The sequence below is a fragment of the Achroia grisella genome, unplaced genomic scaffold (genome assembly GCF_030625045.1).
Source record: "Achroia grisella isolate CSIRO2021 unplaced genomic scaffold, CSIRO_AGI_Agris_v1 utg546, whole genome shotgun sequence".
In the NCBI taxonomy this organism is placed as follows: Eukaryota; Metazoa; Arthropoda; class Insecta; order Lepidoptera; family Pyralidae; genus Achroia; species Achroia grisella.
Window position 1 is genome coordinate 5,288,939 of NW_026712931.1, and position 17,899 is coordinate 5,306,837.

The following is a 17,899-nucleotide window of genomic DNA, read 5'->3' on the forward strand; positions in this document are numbered from 1 at the left end:
ATTCTAATTTAGTAACTAAAACTTATAAAATTAAAAATGTAAAAATAAAAAATAAACCAGAATAGTGACACTTTACATTGTGTTACATAAATTTACAGATGTGTATTTAGTACTACTACTAATATATCTATTTCATTTTAAAAACTTCTAGTTACGGTGTACTAATCAATATGTATTTTTATTTTCTCTCTGACAATTTACTTTACTTCATTCTAAATTCGCGCCGCGGCCGCTGCCACGATATCGCCTGCGATTTTAGTGTGCAGACGCTTTAAGATAGTCTTCGGAATGTAGAAGAACAAGATAGTACATCCGGAGTCGTCTATCTGTTGTCTATCTGTAAACATATAAACCACTTTACTTTTTTACCATGTGAATCATACGTATGTCTAAATATTAAGAGACATTATATAGATCTAGTCTACAAATTTACTACGTCGAGTTTTTTTCCGTGAAATTCTCATTTGTATGCATTGTATACTGAAGTATTCAATACATATTATGTATAGTGTATATTATTTATATTTAGAAGATGGACTTGTTCTTTGTTGTTGTAATATGTAGTCAGTAATGTGTTGGACATTATATGTCAACGGCCGGTGGCATAAAACCGACTTTCCTACGCCCTCAATCCAAGGGATAAATATAGCATCATATCAAAAACAAGGCCAAAATAGGTGTCTAATAATATTTAATGGTCAATTTACTCAATTGCCTACCTACCTACTTTCACGAAAGTATTCAAATATAGCATGCATATGATAATTTAAGATATTTTTCCTAGATATAGTTTACGTGTGATAAGGTGACGATTTATCAAGTAATTAGGTATTTACATTTCGTAGTGGCACATAAAACCGCATATAGAACACATATTCTTGTGTTGTTGCTTTAATTACAAGCAGACATAATTGAAGTAGGTAGTTAGTTAACATAAAATAGTCATATTGTAATGTTAATTAATTTTAATATTTTAACTACATACCTAATCTACTTTTACTCTTCCGTGCTAGAAACGTGCATTTATATTCTTAATATAAACCTGTTTTATTTATTGTTACTCACAAAAATATAAATATCCTTAGAAAGTTATTTATAAAATCACAAATTCCACAACTACTTCTTCTACTACATCACAAATACCACAGATGTTATAAATTAAAAAAATATTTGTGGAATATATTTACGTATTTATTCCGATTATGAAATATGAGCAGAGTAGACAAGTATTTACGTTTTTATTTTTTATTTTTAAATAACAGGTTTATATTTTTTACATATTACATTATCATACCCATGTGCCTATATAGATGTATATATTATTGTTCAACTTAAGACATGAAATATACTTAATTTAGTTTTTCATTTCATTTACAGAATTGAAGGTGCCAAAGCCGGCGGCCATGATGGCGCCCAGTGTGTTCCAAAGAACCAAGTCGCCACGGTCATCCCCAGGAAACTTGCCCAGAAAATTACAGGTAAATAAAATATCTTAGTGTTTTTTTTTATATTACGTATGGCAGTAAAATTATTGAGAACAGAACACAACACCTTACTCCTCAAGATTACCAACTGTTAACAGTACTATGCAAGTCACGCTATCGAAATGTATGATCTGTCATATGCCATTGATTTATTATTTATATATATATATATATATATATATATATACCTATATAATATAATTATTGTGCGGTAAACACTCCTGTATATTACAAGGTATAACTTAACAATTGTTTTATTTATAGCATAGATGTCGATAATAGTTTGCTAAAGCCTACAAAATGATATTGAGGGGTATAAAATAAGTATATAATCAACATTCCAGAAACGAAAAAAATTTAAGCTTGGTAAATTATATTAAAAAATAGAATTAGTAATATACATTCTCAGTCTTAATCTCAAATGGGGTAATCATGCAAACATAAACTTGATATATTTAGAAATATAAAAAATAATAATATGCATCTTAATCTCAAACGGTGGTTTCAGACAGAAGTATTGTAAACATTCAACGTCGTGGTGAACTTGAGTAATTGACATGTTTTGAAATAATTTAAATGCGTAAAATAAAGCGTTTTAGTTTTCCCGATTATCATGTTGTTTACCTCCTCCGGTTGCTTCCTCATCATAGCTGTATGTTGGTTAAGTAACTGAATGAATATACTGATTTAAAATTATTTTCAATTACACATTCCAGAACGGCACAGAATCTGCAACACAATCGGCTCCTACAGCGGATTCCAGTCCCGGCAATTCGATTTCCGACGCTGAAAACTTCGAATGTTATGGAGAAGGAGACGCCGACGCACCAGCTAACAAGTTAGTATTTTGCTACATGTGCACGTGTATGGGTATATAATATAATTAACTATATGTTAAGTGTAAATGGAATATACAATTACAAAAAAAAACATTTAATGTAATTCTCTCTCGCAATGTACGGGCACCTATTGGCTCCACTTTCTATTGCAAATGCTTACGCTATGTTACTAACAGTTTTCAACTATTACTATTTATAATTTATGTATGTATGAAGTATTTGAGCGGTGCAATTTCAAAATGGTGGTACGAAGCTGGATTAATACGTAATATCATGTACAAGGACAAATCTATGATTTAAGCTAGTTTAATTTATTTGGAAATAAAATTGACGTACGTGTTGACCCAGTTGTTTAATGCCTAAATTTACTCTCAAAAATTCATGAGTTCAAATCTAGCCGACACTTTAAAATAATTATGTTTGACAAATTAATTATCAGGCTGACTCTTCGGTACAGCAAAATACCAATATCAAACCAAAAAATAATGCGACAGTCGGTAGTAGGCTCTCCCCCTGCCACGTTGTATTCAAATATATCTACCCAGCGAAATGGGGGCAGGTCAAATGTACCGTTCACCACGACATCGACAATTGACAATTCCTCTACCTCATCCAAAATAGTAGTTTTGACATTATATGTAAGAAAACTTAGTCGTAGGCATAATATATTTCAGCACAGATATAAAACTTTCATGCACCTACATATAATAATAACATTGTACGTACCTATTAACATTTTGGCCGGTCAACGATCTCGTAAAAAACTTCCGTCTATAATTCAGTTTTATGTGCATCATTACCCACCTATTTAGATGCAGTGTAGTTGTAACTACAGGTTACAGTTATAACTAAAAATACATTTTATTACTTTACCAATTACAAAAGTAACAACCGAGCTAACATCAATCGATTACCAGTACCAAAATGGTTTTTTACGGCCAGTTTCATTATGACCATAATGTACACTTTCTAATGGCAGATCATACCTAAAATATCACAGAATATATAATGATAGTTAGCGACTCTGAATGTTAGCCCGCACTCAAAATCGTCTTTTACAGAATGCTTCAAAATGAAAACATTCGTTTCGCAATTTAGTACGCGATTTTTAGTACTAAATAAGTACTTTGTATTCCCAACCATAACTCTTTTACTGACAGTAGTACTGGTAGTTGTTACAAGGAAACTAATATTATAAATACGACAGTGTGTTTAATTGTTCACATTTTACTCTTTAATTAATCGTCATGAAATTTGGCAGATATCTCCTGTGACTAGAGCGTGATTCCTATGCAGTTATTATTTAATAATAACGAAAAATTAACATACATGTACATTTTTGTGTCAAAAAAATGCTCACAATTAATTGTTAAAAACTAATTTTTAAAAATATCAAAATAAGATATGCAATACAAAAATAAGCAACGCATTTATAGTAATTGGCATTGAGAAAGACATAATGTGCCTTTATTCCGATCAGACTTAGTCAAGCGGAAAAGTCACGAGGAACACTATAATATATGTAAATAAGCATTACGGCAGCCACAGCATGCTTTTAGCTTGTGTGGAGGCAACAGAGTATTTGAAAACTATTAACTGTTGGGTTTGTCAGTAATTAGGGCTAGGAACTAGTGGCTTCATTTCTATCAATATACCTGCCTTGTTTGATCAACTTCCCCCCAAAACCATTATGGTTAATTCCTTGTGAATTCGTCACTATTTGCTGATCCTTGTCTGTACCTCGCCAACGTAAACGGCAAGCACAGCTGAGCGCACCATAATTGTCCAATACGATCTCAAAATTATTTACTTTTTTTACCTTATTGTTTACCGCTATTATCTAAAATAAATGCTTAAATATGGTCTTTTTATTTGCAGTTTAGAAAATGGCACCAGGAGTCCAAGCAGTAACCTGAATCGACATTCTTGGACTAGAACCAGTTTGAGGCGAACGCCGCCCAGGTATGCATTTTACTTTCCTCATCACGTCACTTGTTCCTCACTAGTCATACATAGTAATCTCTCATTAATAGGTACAGTGGAGATACGACTACCTGGACTAATTTTAATAGGAATATATAAAGTAATAAAAAATTTATATCTCTATTACGATATATACACTGTCGGAAAAATATGAATTTTGAGAAAGATTGCGCAAAGTCAATATTGTTTTATAATAACTAGTTAATTAATTTAAATTATAAGTTTTAACTTTATTAAGGTACTATTTTCAAAGACTATGTGTGTTTGTGTGTAGTTGGTATATTATTTAGTAGTAGGTTATATATAAATACAGTATAAATGCTATTCTTAACGACATATAGTCGTTTATAAATAAATTTTAATGTTTTATAATACATATATCTCACAAATGTAATGTAATGTTTAATACCATCTGATAATTACGATATTGGTTCGCTTAGTGCAGGTCCAATATACCTATAACAGTTTTGTGAAAAGAACTTCCGCAAAATAACACCTAATTCGATTAAATATAAATAAATAATGCTTCAAATACAATAAATACATAAAAAAACATTTCACACTATACCTACATCTATGTTTGACACACAAATACATGATAAAATACATATAAATTAGTGACGTTCAATTAAATAATGAAGTAAGGATAATCTCCACTGTACCTATTATAATTTAAAGAGAACTTCTCTCTATATTTTTATTTTGCATTTGCGCCACAATTATTCTTTTTACTGTATATACTTCTATTTTAATGCAAAAAATATAGAAGTTTTATTTTTGTTTAAAATTGTTTTATTTATTATTTATTACTTTATTAGATGTCTACTAATTTAAAGAAACTGCTTTCCAATGAAAGTAATAGCTTCAAAGAAAAGGACAAAACAAATAAATAAATAAAACTGGATAAGGGGTATATTTAAATCAATTATTTCATTATCATTTTAAGAAATAATAGAACGAATTTTATTCAAAATTAATGTACTTTTTTATTACATATATTTAATTCTTAAATTTTTGTATTTAACGATAATTATGCTTTCTTGAAACTATCTATTGTTGTAATGTTTCTGTTTGAATTTTGCACATTTTGTACTCGCTTCTCACGTTTGTGTTTGTATCTTCCGTAGCCACCAAGAAAACCTGCCGCATCGGCGATGGGGCTCTATGAGACAGTAAGCTTATTTCTTTTATTTTCATTTGTTTTGCTATTTATAACACTGGTTTCATACTTTAGCGTGGCTGTTTACAATTGAATACATTATATAAATGATCCAGTCTACATATGACTAGAACGTTTGTACCAACGTTGAAATATCACATCAAATTAGTAGTTATGGTAAATGTCCTGTTTATATTTATATAATGTATTAAATTTATATTCTTATATCCTAATATGTATCTGGTAATACAATAGCGAGTGTCGCTATAATAATTTTTAGATATAAGTTATAAAAAGTACTTTTGGGTATATTATGTAGAACAATCTTCGTATTATTACAAAAATTATGTAAAATTTTAACCAAATATTATTGGTACAAATACACATTTTCACACAAAATGCATAAACATAACTAATATTATAAACGCGAAAGTTTGTATGTATGTTTGTGACTCTTTCAGGCAAAAAGTACTGAACGGATTTTTATGAAACTTTACTACTTATTAAGAGTAGATATTAATTCAACGTTAAAATTATCTGTCTAGCTAGATGTTATGAGAGTATGAAAACTACATTATTCGAATGATGTCTTCATTAAATACTCATATAAAAACAAAAACGTGCAGTGGTCTTTCTTATAAGGTACCAACAATTCATAGACAATTTGAACAAAAAACCAACGTGCTCTAATCTGCGTATCAATGGGCAAACCTTTTCGATTGATTGTCTACGGATCTATTCTATATGAAAATCTTAAATACAAATGATTTTGCACTTTAAAACTAGTGAATAAGGTGCAAACTTGTTTCACGCCATGGGTTTTAAAAAATTTAATACTATTGTGTATCCAACACAATAGTATTTCCAGTCCGTGAATGAGTCATCACGTTAGATTTAATTGTAAATTGTGAACGTTTTCATTATATTTTAGAGGTGTTTAGATAGGTTTGGCAACGCTTTGTAATTTTGAATTATCTAACCTACAAAAGGAGGATAATGTTTTTATGTGCACTATAACTCATAGGTATACATAATCTTAAGGTCCAATATCGACACTAAATGGCTTCATGAATTTTAATTAATATGATGCAATTCGTTTCAGATTTATAATAATTATTATAGGAATTTTGTACTATGATTATAAAGTATACCTAGGAAAATAAGTAATAATACCAAAGATTATGATAAATTGATATACCGCAGTAGATACATTTATTTACCTAAATTTGTTCAAATCCATTATAAAGAATAACCATGAAATAGTAATTAAGAAATAAACATCCAAACATTCTTACAATCTTCTGGTTTATACTGATTGTCATAAAGTGTATGCTAGATAAGTACAGAACCACTTTTAATTGCACAGTTACAAACTGAAACTGAAAGGATCAAAAATTATTTTGAATTCTTACTTGCTTAAGCAGTTTGTTCATTTTTATGAATATTATACACAGCTTATCGACTCTTTACATCTATTTAACTATAATATGCAGAATATTCTTCATTCGATTAAGAATTTAAAAGAGATATCACGACTTCTTGCCATGGTGTTGTTAAGTACACCCAGGGTGTTGTTAAACACCTCTAATCGCAACACACCGATGCAAGATGTCAAAATCCTATACTAAAATGATTTGTGTAAGTCGAGAAATAAATACCTTCGATAAATAAACGAACGATTCAGTAATCGTTCGTTTATTATTATCAAATAAATACATATATTAAAACCAATGGTTATGGTGGAATAACAGATAGCAAATATCCTGCTATCGATAGAGATCCACACACTGCCGTAAAGTGTGAAATGTGAATGTATCTTATAGAAAATTTATAAAATTAATTGCCAGTTAGATATTTTTGGGCAATGTTGGGTAGGTTACATTAATTTTATATAATTAAGTTTTTAAAATTATAAATCAGATCAGAGAAGAGTTTTTTTTTCTTTATTAAGGTTGCGTTCCAATTCACATCATAAATTATTTGTACATATTTAAGCCACTTATTGAAGTGAATAGCTATTTCTTTACCTCAAAACAGATCTCTGTGATTTGAAATTTACTAATAAATGTACTAACATGGTAACACAGTCAGTTATGATTTGTTAAGATTATGCAAGATTGAATAACAAGCAATTAGAAGAGAACATTGAAGTGTGCGTATGTTTTGGTATTCCTTAACGGTAAAAGTAATTAAAGTAATCGTCTTCCTAGTTGTTAATGTAATAATATTAGTTGTTTATTTTATATCTATTTATTTTATTCGATCGTGACTGCCTAATAACGTACAGGGGCTGTTGGACGCAGTGTCTCATTTAGGGGTTCCTTTATACACACAATTTACACAACGCAATCTAGTCCACGGTAAGCAGAGATTGTATTATGGATACTAGACAACTGATATAAATACATAGAAATATATATAGAAAATACCCACACTGACATGAATACAAATATTTGCACCGAGCGAGGAATCGAACCCGCGCAGTAAAGCGGTGAATTAAACCGCTAGACCACCGAAGCCGCCTGGAATGGAATGGTGCTCAAAGTTTTTGTTTCACGCAATAATGTAATGTGTATTAACGAAACCCGGTTGTTACTGAGATCTTAATATTCACTTTTCCGATGCGTAACGAGTTTAGGAGGTATTATCTATTCCTCGTATTTCAACATTTTATTATATTATATATCCGAATACGTTATATACTTATATAATAATGGTTTAATGGTGAAAGTACTATAGTAAAATTATAAAAAGAATATGTATGGGACCATAACTAATGTATTACATGATACAAAGCTGTATCGTCTCTAGATGTATACTCTTGGAGGTAGTTATATAGCTGTTTAGCTCGTTTGCGGTGTTACAGTGTTTGCACAATATCGTACTTAGTTATTTTACGTTTCAACAGCCAAAAAACCTTTATTGCAAGATACCACTAAAACCAGTAATTGTGGTTAGAAACTAGAAAACAACTGTAATTTTATTTAAACAAGCAAAATGTCTTAGAATTCAGATTTCGAAAAATGATGTCTAATCTATTTATCATAAATAAAAATAAATATAAAATAACTGATTTATTTGTGTCATTTAATTAACAACGACTATTGATATGGATTAAGATTTTTAGTACATTAATAAAACTTATCTTTATTTTGCACTAATATTTTATAAGAATTAAATCGAAACAATTATTGCGCAGGATGTAAACATAGTAAGTTCAATGTATTCCCAAACAAAATATAAGTATTTTATTGTGTAAATTTATTTGTTTTTTATCTTATTAGTCGATAAGTTAAGACTAATCGATAATGAAACTTAGTGCACCCAAATATTTCCTGACAACACAGTTTCTTTGGCGAATGTCCATATTAAGAATTGAAAGCAATATTTCTTTAAAAAAATATATTTATGATAGAGCGGAAAGGTGACCTTAGCAACTCAGTAATAAAATCAAGTAACTACATCAAGTCCTTTCTCCTTTAATTGGACTCTATAAATAGTTGACTGGCGGGAGATAATATTAATCAAAGTCTAATCAGCAACATAACTGATCATCAGTAAATTAAAAAAAAACTATACATGAGAATGGTCTCATGTATAGTTTTTTTATACCTATATATTACCTGTTATACCTCAATTATTTACATATTAAACAGATGATTAACAGTGCCTATTAATTAAATTATTATTTTTTTAAATATAATTATTCAACATTATTATCTAGGTATATATGTATAAAGCGGGTAATGGCGACACGATTGAACTAATCCGTGCGTCCGTAGATTCTCCTTAAGAAAGTGAACTGTTCCACGCGGCTGCCGACGGCGTGCCACGGTTGCTTAACAATAATATGCAATTGTTATACACCCACTGGTTTCCTATCCCTGTGATAGTTTTAATGATCAACACACAGACATTAACTGTGTTACACAAAACTATCAAACGATTAGTGAAATTAGGTATATGAGAGACAAAATGCAATAAACAATTCACCTCCTTTAATAAAGAACGTTGCAATGATTTTGTAATGGTTAATGAAACTACTTATAATATTACAATATCTTCTTGTCTTGATATTTCACAAATTATATATATTTAAGTATCATAATACACCTAACTCTAAAAGCAATTAGACTAAGTTGAAGCAACGGGTTAAGGTCATAACTGCAACGTCTAATATATACAAATAGTACAGTAGTCATTGAATTGACCATGCTAATGATAAACAAATGGCAGTATTATTATAATATAACTTAATAACTAACTTCGCAAAAAAAACATAGCTTTGGGACAAGGTATATCTAGATTCAATAAATAATATACAATATAATTACTTGTACAAGCTGTAATAATAATAACACAGGCCTATATACAGAACGTCATCTAATGCGTTTTTCTTATATATCTTACATATACAGAATGCGGCATTTTTTTATATATTAAAATAAAAGTTATTAATTGAATAAAATTCGTTTAACTTACCACCTACAATGTTTAGCTTTCTAAATAAAGGTTGGATTCATCCGATGAGTTGTCAATAGGTTTAAATGATAAAGTTACGCTACTGACTCCAGTGTTGTACTTTACGACACAATAATAAATGAATTAAATTACCGTTCACAGTAACTGCTGCACAAAATTACATAACGTCTTCCCGTCACTGACAGTATTGACAGAAACTGCTTTTATCCTAACACTTGCTGACGAACGCAACTTTGTCTGCTTCAGTTTTCATTCATGCTCCACAACTATTAGACATAGCGTGATGTTATGTATTGCCTATAGTTTTACTAGACAAATATTTTTATAAATTATAATATAAAATATTTTTTTTTATAACTAAAGTATTTTTTCAGTATCAAACAATATCAAACTGCTTAAAATTTTAATATCTTTACATAGTACAAAACAAACACGTTCTCGCAATCAGTTCGATTATATCTTTTAAATTTTGCTAATTTTAATCAATTTTTCAGCAAGAAAATGATTAGTTCAAGAGGAAGGTTTATATGTATGATACATACGTTGTATAGAACAAACCGAGAAATTAAAAGATTTGTAGTGCGAAGCCGGGACGGATCGATAGTATACACATATAATATTTACTACAATCGTGACGTAAATTGAACCGTGAGTTGTGACGCGAATTGACGTGATTCAAAAATAATTTACCATTATTACCAACACACGGCATTTTTAAAATGACCTGTGACTACATATAATTACGTACAAATGTTCAGCTAAACCTAGTTTCTCTTTAGTTGGTCACTTAAAAAGTAACACGGCGCCATCTAGACCCAAAGCTAAGCTTTTGTTATGTGTAGTAGACAACCGATACACATACTTTTTTTGTTAATACAAACATAATATACATAGAAAACTGCCAGATCAATACAAACAATCATACGCATGAATACAAATGTTAGCATAGTGCGAGAAATCGAACCCGCGGCCATCGGAAGAAATGGCGGTATAGTAAATCGCTAAATCTCTGACGTTCTCAATTAAGTATGGTATTTGCTGTGCCGAAAGCTAGTACTAGTATTTATGAAATATAAAGAAGTAAAGTGGAAAATTGAAAATATTAGGCATTTCAGACCTCTAAAAAACGACGTACTGACGTGATCATAATATGAAGTTTAAAAATATGTTTGCAGATTTTTCTTTCTTTGTAGAGATGATTCAGTTTCATGAGTAGGTATACTAACTTTTACAAGTAACCTTGTATTTATCATTATTTATATTAATTTAATATTTCTATTGAGTATTAAAACAGTGCAAAAATAATTAATAGTAGGTATTGTCTACTCTAATTATAGCTCGTATGACATATAACAACTTGTCATCATAATTATTACAAGGCAAATGATTTTTAATAACAATTCTAAATTCAGACACTGTTTAAAATGTGTTACTTAATTCAGTACCAGCACAGTTGTTCATGATAATTCGCATTCGTAGACGGTAGCTACGTACTTACATGGAGCTCTGTCCGCCGGCACACCGGCCGCGAAGCGCTTAATAATTTAATAACGGCGGGCGTTTTGCAGCCAGTAATTGTGGATAATTTATAGTTACCTCTACTTCGTACCTGCTGGCCAGTCCAACGTTGCGTTTGTTGATGCGTCAGTGCCGCACAACCACTCGAGCGATTCGCTATCTACGAACCCACGCACAGCTTATGGCTACTTCACCTTCCGAATTCGACGTTCCAAATTTAAATTCAAAATTTATTATTTTTTAACAGTGATGTAAATAAAAATGGTATCGTGAGTGATTATAACATTAGTGTGACGTGATTTTCAGTGAAACTTGAAATTATTTTCTAAATCTGCTGTTATTCTATTCGTAAAGCTGGAGCGGAACGGTGTTTACATGCATTACAGAAAACGACCCTATAGGTTGGTAACATTTAAATGGAAATATTCAATAGCTTATCTAATTAGAGTTTGAAAATAAACAATAATTATTATATCTATTACTACATATATAATATAATATAAATTATTTTTATTGTATTAGTACATAGACATTTATTTCCAAGATTAACAATTATGTACATTAATATCTGAAAAAAAAATATCATTGTTTTAAACAAATATTGGAATTACGAATATTCGACCGACTACGACCGACATTAATACTAAACGTTGTTTATTCCATTATAAAATATTTAACCTTGCCGTTTGCAACATATAAAAATAAATTGACAGGTCTATGATAATAGTATTAAATACAAAAAGATCCCTTTGCATTGTTTCCAACATCGTTACTCAGTTATGAGGTGATGATGGCGTAACATTCAGTTGTTGGTGGTTCGGTATGTCAACTATTTTATTTGTCACAATAAACCCAACAGCGATATACGTACACATGAGTACCTGTTTATTATTATGTCCACTCTATTGTGTTCACAGGCGATATGGTAGCATTAATTTTGTCACGCGAATTCAACGTTCCGATGTAGTGTAATCACGAGCCTAATCATATTTTTTTACCCTTGAAATGTTACCTTGTCTGGTGTTTTTCTTAATGGCCAGTCACTGCATATGACTTAAAGGAGACGCTTACAATTTTATGTTTACTTTGTATCAATATTTTTTTATGTAACTGGAATAGCACATAACCTAAGAAAGAGCTGTTCGAATATCCTGATGAAACATGGAAGCCATCGCTTATATACATGGGCAGCATCACAGTATTTATGTCGTCATGTAACGTCTGTCGCGCCCTTCATTTTAATATTTGCGTTGTCTTTCCCAAGGATTAAGGAAACAGGAAATCATGCCTCTGTACCCTATTATTTCATCCTTCACACCGACAGCTGAAAAACGAAGCTGCTTAGCGGCGATTTTCCAAAGTCTATATTTACCAAATACATTATTTAATCAGCTTTCTCATAATTATATTAATTAGCACTTAACGCTCGTGATGTACGTCGGTTCATTATTGTCCTATTGGTTGGTGGTAAAGAGAATGCAGCACTTCATTGTTTTGAATTTATCCGCAAAATTTTCTTTATCTGCGTGTCTAAATAGCCATCTACATTAACCTAGATAAGTGCAAACCGCTTTCGTATGATGTAAATGTGTCTTCCTAAATAAAACGTTACAAGAGATTAGTCGACGGATATTGTGTAACTTTAATCTTTGTACAGGTTTCCCATAAATGAGCATATTTTCATACTGGTTATGCTTATTTCATCTTTATCATGCAATATTAGTGTCTTCTTTTATTATATTTTGTTTGTATAAAAGAAATATATTTCTTTCTTATATTTCGGCTTAAGATAAAGATATTAAAATTCAAATTTATTTCACTTCGTACTTAAATCGAAAACCCTTAAATTCCAAATTTTATTTTTTAGATATCAGATATGTATCTGTATATTATAAAACAAAGCCGGGACTATGATATGTATATTCGTGATATTCTCAAAAACTACGGAAAGCGTTTTTATCCGGTTTTAATACAATACAGAGTGATTTCTGAGGAAGGTTTAGGTATATGTATAATTCGTTAAAGTTAGTTTAAATTAATGAAAATTAGCATGGAGTGCTGGAGTGTATTTATTACTAGTTAACTTCAGTTAATCCAAATCGCCACTTGTGTGCATATAATAACGACAGTTTAGTGTTTATTTGTTTTAGACTATCTTTTATTAACGTCAAAACCTTATAAAACCAATTCTTTATCGTAAAGGGCCTGAACATTAAAATAAACTTTCAAATGACACAGTATTAAAGATGGCTGACGACGGATGTCCGGAACTTATTCGTAATATATTACATATCAACTATACCTTAATTTGACTATATTAGTGTACAAAACCGTTAAACCTTTCTATATTCGTTCAAGACACGTACTTAACCTGTCTTTACAGAAGGAAAGTAAAAGTGGCTTATAATAAATTTATTAACCGCAATCCTTCATTAAATTGGAACATAAATTTCATGTAGGTAACCACGACTGACTATCCCCTTAATGAGATGATTAGCTTTATGATTTAGAAACAGTCTTACGGATGGCTTTGCTATCCCTCACATGTTTTAAAATAAAATGTCCTGAATAAATAAAATATGAAAAAAAAGCAGTTTGCATTTTGTCGTTCTTTTGTTGTTTTTTCTTTACCGCCTTTTTTGAGGATACATAATTTGTGCTAAGATGACATAACATGCTCACTATAGTAATCCTAAGCCACTAAATAAATAAAGAGCAAAAAAACCTGCATCTGGGATCACCCTTTGTAAAATGAGCAACAGTATCCTTTGCTGACTTCAACAAACGCGCATGCGACTGATCGTCACTTTCTTGCACAATTTCACGGCGCACGCACACCCATGTCTCATTTGATGCAGCCACTGATTTCTCTGTCAGTCCCCACGGACATCCTATCCAATATAAAATTATATGGTTACAGTAACACGACTACCAATTTACTCAAGCTATACTTATACAATCATTTGTTCTGACTGACTATATCAACACAGCCAATACTAATCTGGAAAGCTCAAATTTGGTGTATACAATGTAGTAAACTCTGTTATTTTGTTTTCCTTATACTACAAGTATATTATTAGTTGTTAAGGATAAGATAAGGCTAAAATTATTGCAGTCAATGAATAATTAATATTAGACTCATCACACACTCACTGCCATGTCAGAATAAGCGCTCTGCCCGCATGTTTACCGTCAGTGATATATTAAGTTATTACGGAGGCAAAATAGAACATCTAGTCCTCCTAAATGTCAACATTAGAGGGGTGCCACGGTCGTCATATCATAACGTGATTTCCATTGTGCTATTCATGTTTATAGACAACATTTATCATAAAGTGGGCCATCTGTTTGTTTTCAATTTCAATAAAATAATAGACCAACATAAATAAACGATGTACTAAAGATAAATGATATACTGCTACATATTTCTAAATATTGTAATGTAAGTAATATTTTAAGTAAAAGAGACTCTTATAAGCAAATTGGTGGATGATTACTTCTTTCAATTATAATGAAGTAATCACAATTTTGTTTGCAATTATCTGCCTGACTATTAACCACATGCAAACTTCTCTAAACAGTAGGTTTCTATATATTCGAGCATGGAGCCTATTGTTTTAAGATTAAATCACTATTATTAGGGTGGACTGGACTATTATAGTACGTACCTACGATTACACCAAGTTTTCCACCAAATGAAGGTCAGCTTGTGCAATAGTATCTATTCATTTTAGAAGGTTAGCCACAGTTCCACGCCATTTATTTCTTATAAGAAATAAATATACTTATTACATATAAGTATTATGAGTCAGTAATGCGACGTCGGCATCGAAGTTTTGCTTGAGATTTCTTGAGAATATTATCTTTCCATGGGATGGTACAGGATCTCCCGTTTCGTGGGAGGGTTCCCACAGAAACATATGTAATGCAGTAAATAGCTATCAATTCTTGTTTAATACTAGCTGATCCCGCGACTTCGTCTGCATGGAATTTAACTTTAATTTTCTAAAATAAAAATAGCCTAAGTTACTCCTTATTACATTAGATATCTGCCAAAAAACTTACACGTCCAGACATTTAGTCCAGTCCAGAGATTAGCCGGAACAAACAGACAGACAGACTGACGGACAAAAATTGTAATTGTTTTAGTGGTCTAAAATCATCCTCCCCTTTATTGACCATGCTTGGCTTTCAAATGAAACTATGTACTTTGGGGCATGTAGGCTTGATTGCTTGAAAGTCTACAGCGATCATGGGTAGAAAGAAACATTAAACATGTTCGTGTGAACACTAATTACTGGCATATAATTGAATATCGATTGACTGAATACAAATGTTCCAAACTCTTATTGAATTCATACAAAGGCAACAAAAGTATAATTTTAGTTGGCCGGTAATAATCTTATTCCATTTCTTCCTAGGCACACAGACATTTCAATAACAGACAATGAAAAATATCCTTGCATTACCTTAAACACATACCATAGGATTTTTAGGTTTTACTATCAAATAAAAAGTTACATAATTATGTTCATATGTTTTATTAGAAGCCAAAAGCAATTCATAAATATGACCACATTGACAAAAACGTGTATACACATGTATATATGTGTATATTCATGCCTGTATACTTTACTTGAAAATAATAAAATGTAGAATCAATTCATATAATAAGACGGTGACTTACATAGTGATCTATCAACGCGCAGCCCAAACCACTGAACGGATCGGGCTGAAATTTGGCATGCAGGTAGATGTTATGACGTAGGCATCCGCTAAGAAAGAATTTTGATTAATTCTACCCGCAAGGGGATGAAAGTTTATATGAAACTTTGTCAATTTTAGACCAATCGGGCTGAGACTTTGCATACATAAAGCTACTATGACGTAGGGATCCTCTAAGAAGGATTTTGATAAATTCCACCCCTAAGGGGATAAAATAGGTGATGACAGTTTGTATGAAAGTACTGTAAGCCGTAGTGTAAAGCCGCAAAAACTATACCTAACAATAATACTTCTTAACGCGAGCGAAGCCGCGGGCAAAAGCTAGTTTCTTTATACAATTGTTTTTTACTATTTCCATATACGGCAAACATTCTTTAAACGTGAATTTCAGATAGATAATTGCAATACTTTCACCTCTCGTGTATTAACAAGATAGGTGTTGTGTTGTGTGCGCTTAAATATATCACGCATCGTGTTCCTTCATAATTATTAGTCATGGTACTTGGAATGGAAAAGATATACAGTTTCATAACTGAGATAGGTATATTAATTAGGGAGCTGTCATAAAAATAGTATATAAATGTGTGTACTTATATAACAATTACGAGCACAGAAGTTAAGTAGCGAGTAATAAAAATGTACTAATTGTGATAGCATTGCATGCAGTAATATTTCCTTATTTTCAATGAATGTACAATGTATAGTGTTTAAAAATTATTTGTATAATGAGGGAAATGGTGAATATTTCTGTGGATAAAGAGAAATGAGGAGATCTGACATCTTAGCCCTTAGGAATGACAATACATGTGGAGTATGTATTTTGTGATGTTCGGTACCGTATGTTAAATAGTCTGTCAGCTTGTTTATTCTATTAATATAAAGAAGAAACTAATTTGCTATCTACTAACCGTTGACTAATGGAAGGTACGTTAGTGATACAAAACTCACCCTTTATATTTTCCTAATATGTATATTTATTGCTAAAGCTTAATTTATTATAAAATTTGGAATTTATAAAAAGATTTCTATTAAACTGTGTTAGAACTGCAACAGATATATTTTAAACGTTGAAAATACAATAACCAACGCTAGGGTGAATGCTACGTGTTAAATCTTTTACAGATAAACTCTATGATGTCGTTTACGTGGCTCTCACCTATTTCAGCAGCTAAGCAACTTGTTTCGTAAACTGTAACCATAAAACCGAATGTTTGGTAAGTTGAACAGTGAAATACGATAAGAGGCACGACACCTGAGTCCTCTGGAATTGCGCTATCAACGACTGAGCGGTATTAAGAGCATCATATAATAACATAATCTCAGTTCTCTTGATGCATATAGGCAACAGTTGCCACTTAACATGAGGTGGTGGTGATGTTTGCATTGATAGCAATTACATAAAATAATAGATACTAGCATTGAACAAATAACCACTACAATGTAAGTTAGATACTAACCACAAACTATAACGTTGTTGTTACTAACTTTTACCTGATTATTGCTGTGCACGTACACGTAACTTGTTGATATCTATACCTGCATACAAAGAAATTTTTCAAGAAATTTAATTACACTTCAATTCGTACAACTACAATATTTTGTAGCTTGTTACCTCAGAGTATGATTAAATAAATACCAGTAGAATACAAAATTATACTGCAAAACTTATAAATAATTGTTTTTAGAGTTTGTCGCTGTTTGTAATGATA

At 31.1% G+C, this 17,899-nt stretch overlaps 1 protein-coding gene across 2 annotated transcripts in view; it reads left to right on the plus strand.

The window, feature by feature from the left end:
- The first annotated feature begins 1,382 nt into the window (after positions 1 to 1,382).
- The window catches only part of LOC131848197 (rab11 family-interacting protein 4), a 44,489-nt gene continuing 27,972 nt past the window's right edge, over positions 1,383 to 17,899 (plus strand). The window contains exons 1-4 of one of the 2 annotated variants that reach the window (XM_059197977.1): positions 1,383 to 1,478; positions 2,201 to 2,322; positions 4,202 to 4,285; positions 5,434 to 5,478. In XM_059197977.1, the coding sequence (XP_059053960.1) occupies positions 1,404 to 1,478; positions 2,201 to 2,322; positions 4,202 to 4,285; positions 5,434 to 5,478 (326 nt within the window). In that variant the 5' untranslated portion in view covers positions 1,383 to 1,403. Of the gene's footprint in view, positions 1,479 to 2,200; positions 2,323 to 4,201; positions 4,286 to 5,433; positions 5,479 to 11,621; positions 11,867 to 17,899 lie in introns of those variants that run through there. The other variant, XM_059197979.1, reaches the window with a different exon arrangement.